Source organism: Fulmarus glacialis, unplaced genomic scaffold (assembly GCF_000690835.1).
Source record: "Fulmarus glacialis isolate BGI_N327 unplaced genomic scaffold, ASM69083v1 scaffold22462, whole genome shotgun sequence".
NCBI classification, from domain to species: domain Eukaryota; kingdom Metazoa; phylum Chordata; class Aves; order Procellariiformes; family Procellariidae; genus Fulmarus; species Fulmarus glacialis.
This window is the reverse complement of record NW_009197484.1, coordinates 1-606: the sequence shown is the minus strand read 5'-3', so window position 1 is coordinate 606 and position 606 is coordinate 1. Positions and strand designations below refer to the sequence as shown.

Below are 606 nucleotides of genomic sequence, written 5' to 3'. Positions count from 1 at the left end.
AGGGTGTGCCGGTGGGAGCTGCCTGCATCACCCATGGTGGAGCTGCTCTCCCTGCCACTCCTGCTCAGGCCAGTGCATCCCCCTGCCCTCAAACCCAGGGGCCCACCAGGCTCCTCTGGTTGCCTTCACCACCTCCTTGGCCCTCAACTCACCAGACACATCTGCGTTCTCCAGCGTCCAGGGCTCATCCGAGTCGAAATGCGTGTCCCCCCCCATGCCAGGACCAGGAAAATAGGCGTGAGCCAAAAACCCCCCGACGCCGTCGAAGGGGGAGCTGTCTCCGTGGAAGCCGGAGGCGAAGAGCACCATGATGTCGGCCTCCTTCTTCCGCTTCTGCCGGATGTCCTCGTAGGGCACCTCCCGGAAAACCAGCGGCGTGGCTTGCTCCCATACCCGGAAAGCTCGGCGGACAGCCTCGTACGAGTGGTACCGACCCAGCTTCTCCGTGTAGTTTTGGATGCTGGGGGTACAGAGCTCACTGGGGACGGCCCGGGACAGTGCTCACTCCCTGAGGGGGTCCATGGCTCTCCATGGGCTGGGGGGGTGGGAAGCCCTGGAGATGTTGGGTACCTGAAGGTGAGATGGCTCTGGCTCCAGCGCCGGCCC

The 606-nt window shown here is 64.4% G+C and overlaps 1 protein-coding gene across 1 annotated transcript in view; it reads right to left on the bottom strand.

The window, feature by feature from the left end:
* Nucleotides 1–602, bottom strand: part of LOC104072950 (matrix metalloproteinase-15-like) — a gene marked incomplete at both ends in the record, with an annotated part of 1,586 nt that extends 984 nt beyond the window's left edge. The window contains 2 exons of the mRNA XM_009572566.1: nucleotides 153–460; nucleotides 571–602. Of these exons, the coding sequence (XP_009570861.1) occupies nucleotides 153–460; nucleotides 571–602 (340 nt within the window). The remainder of the gene's footprint in view (nucleotides 1–152; nucleotides 461–570) is intronic.
* Nucleotides 603–606: the final 4 nt, after the last annotated feature.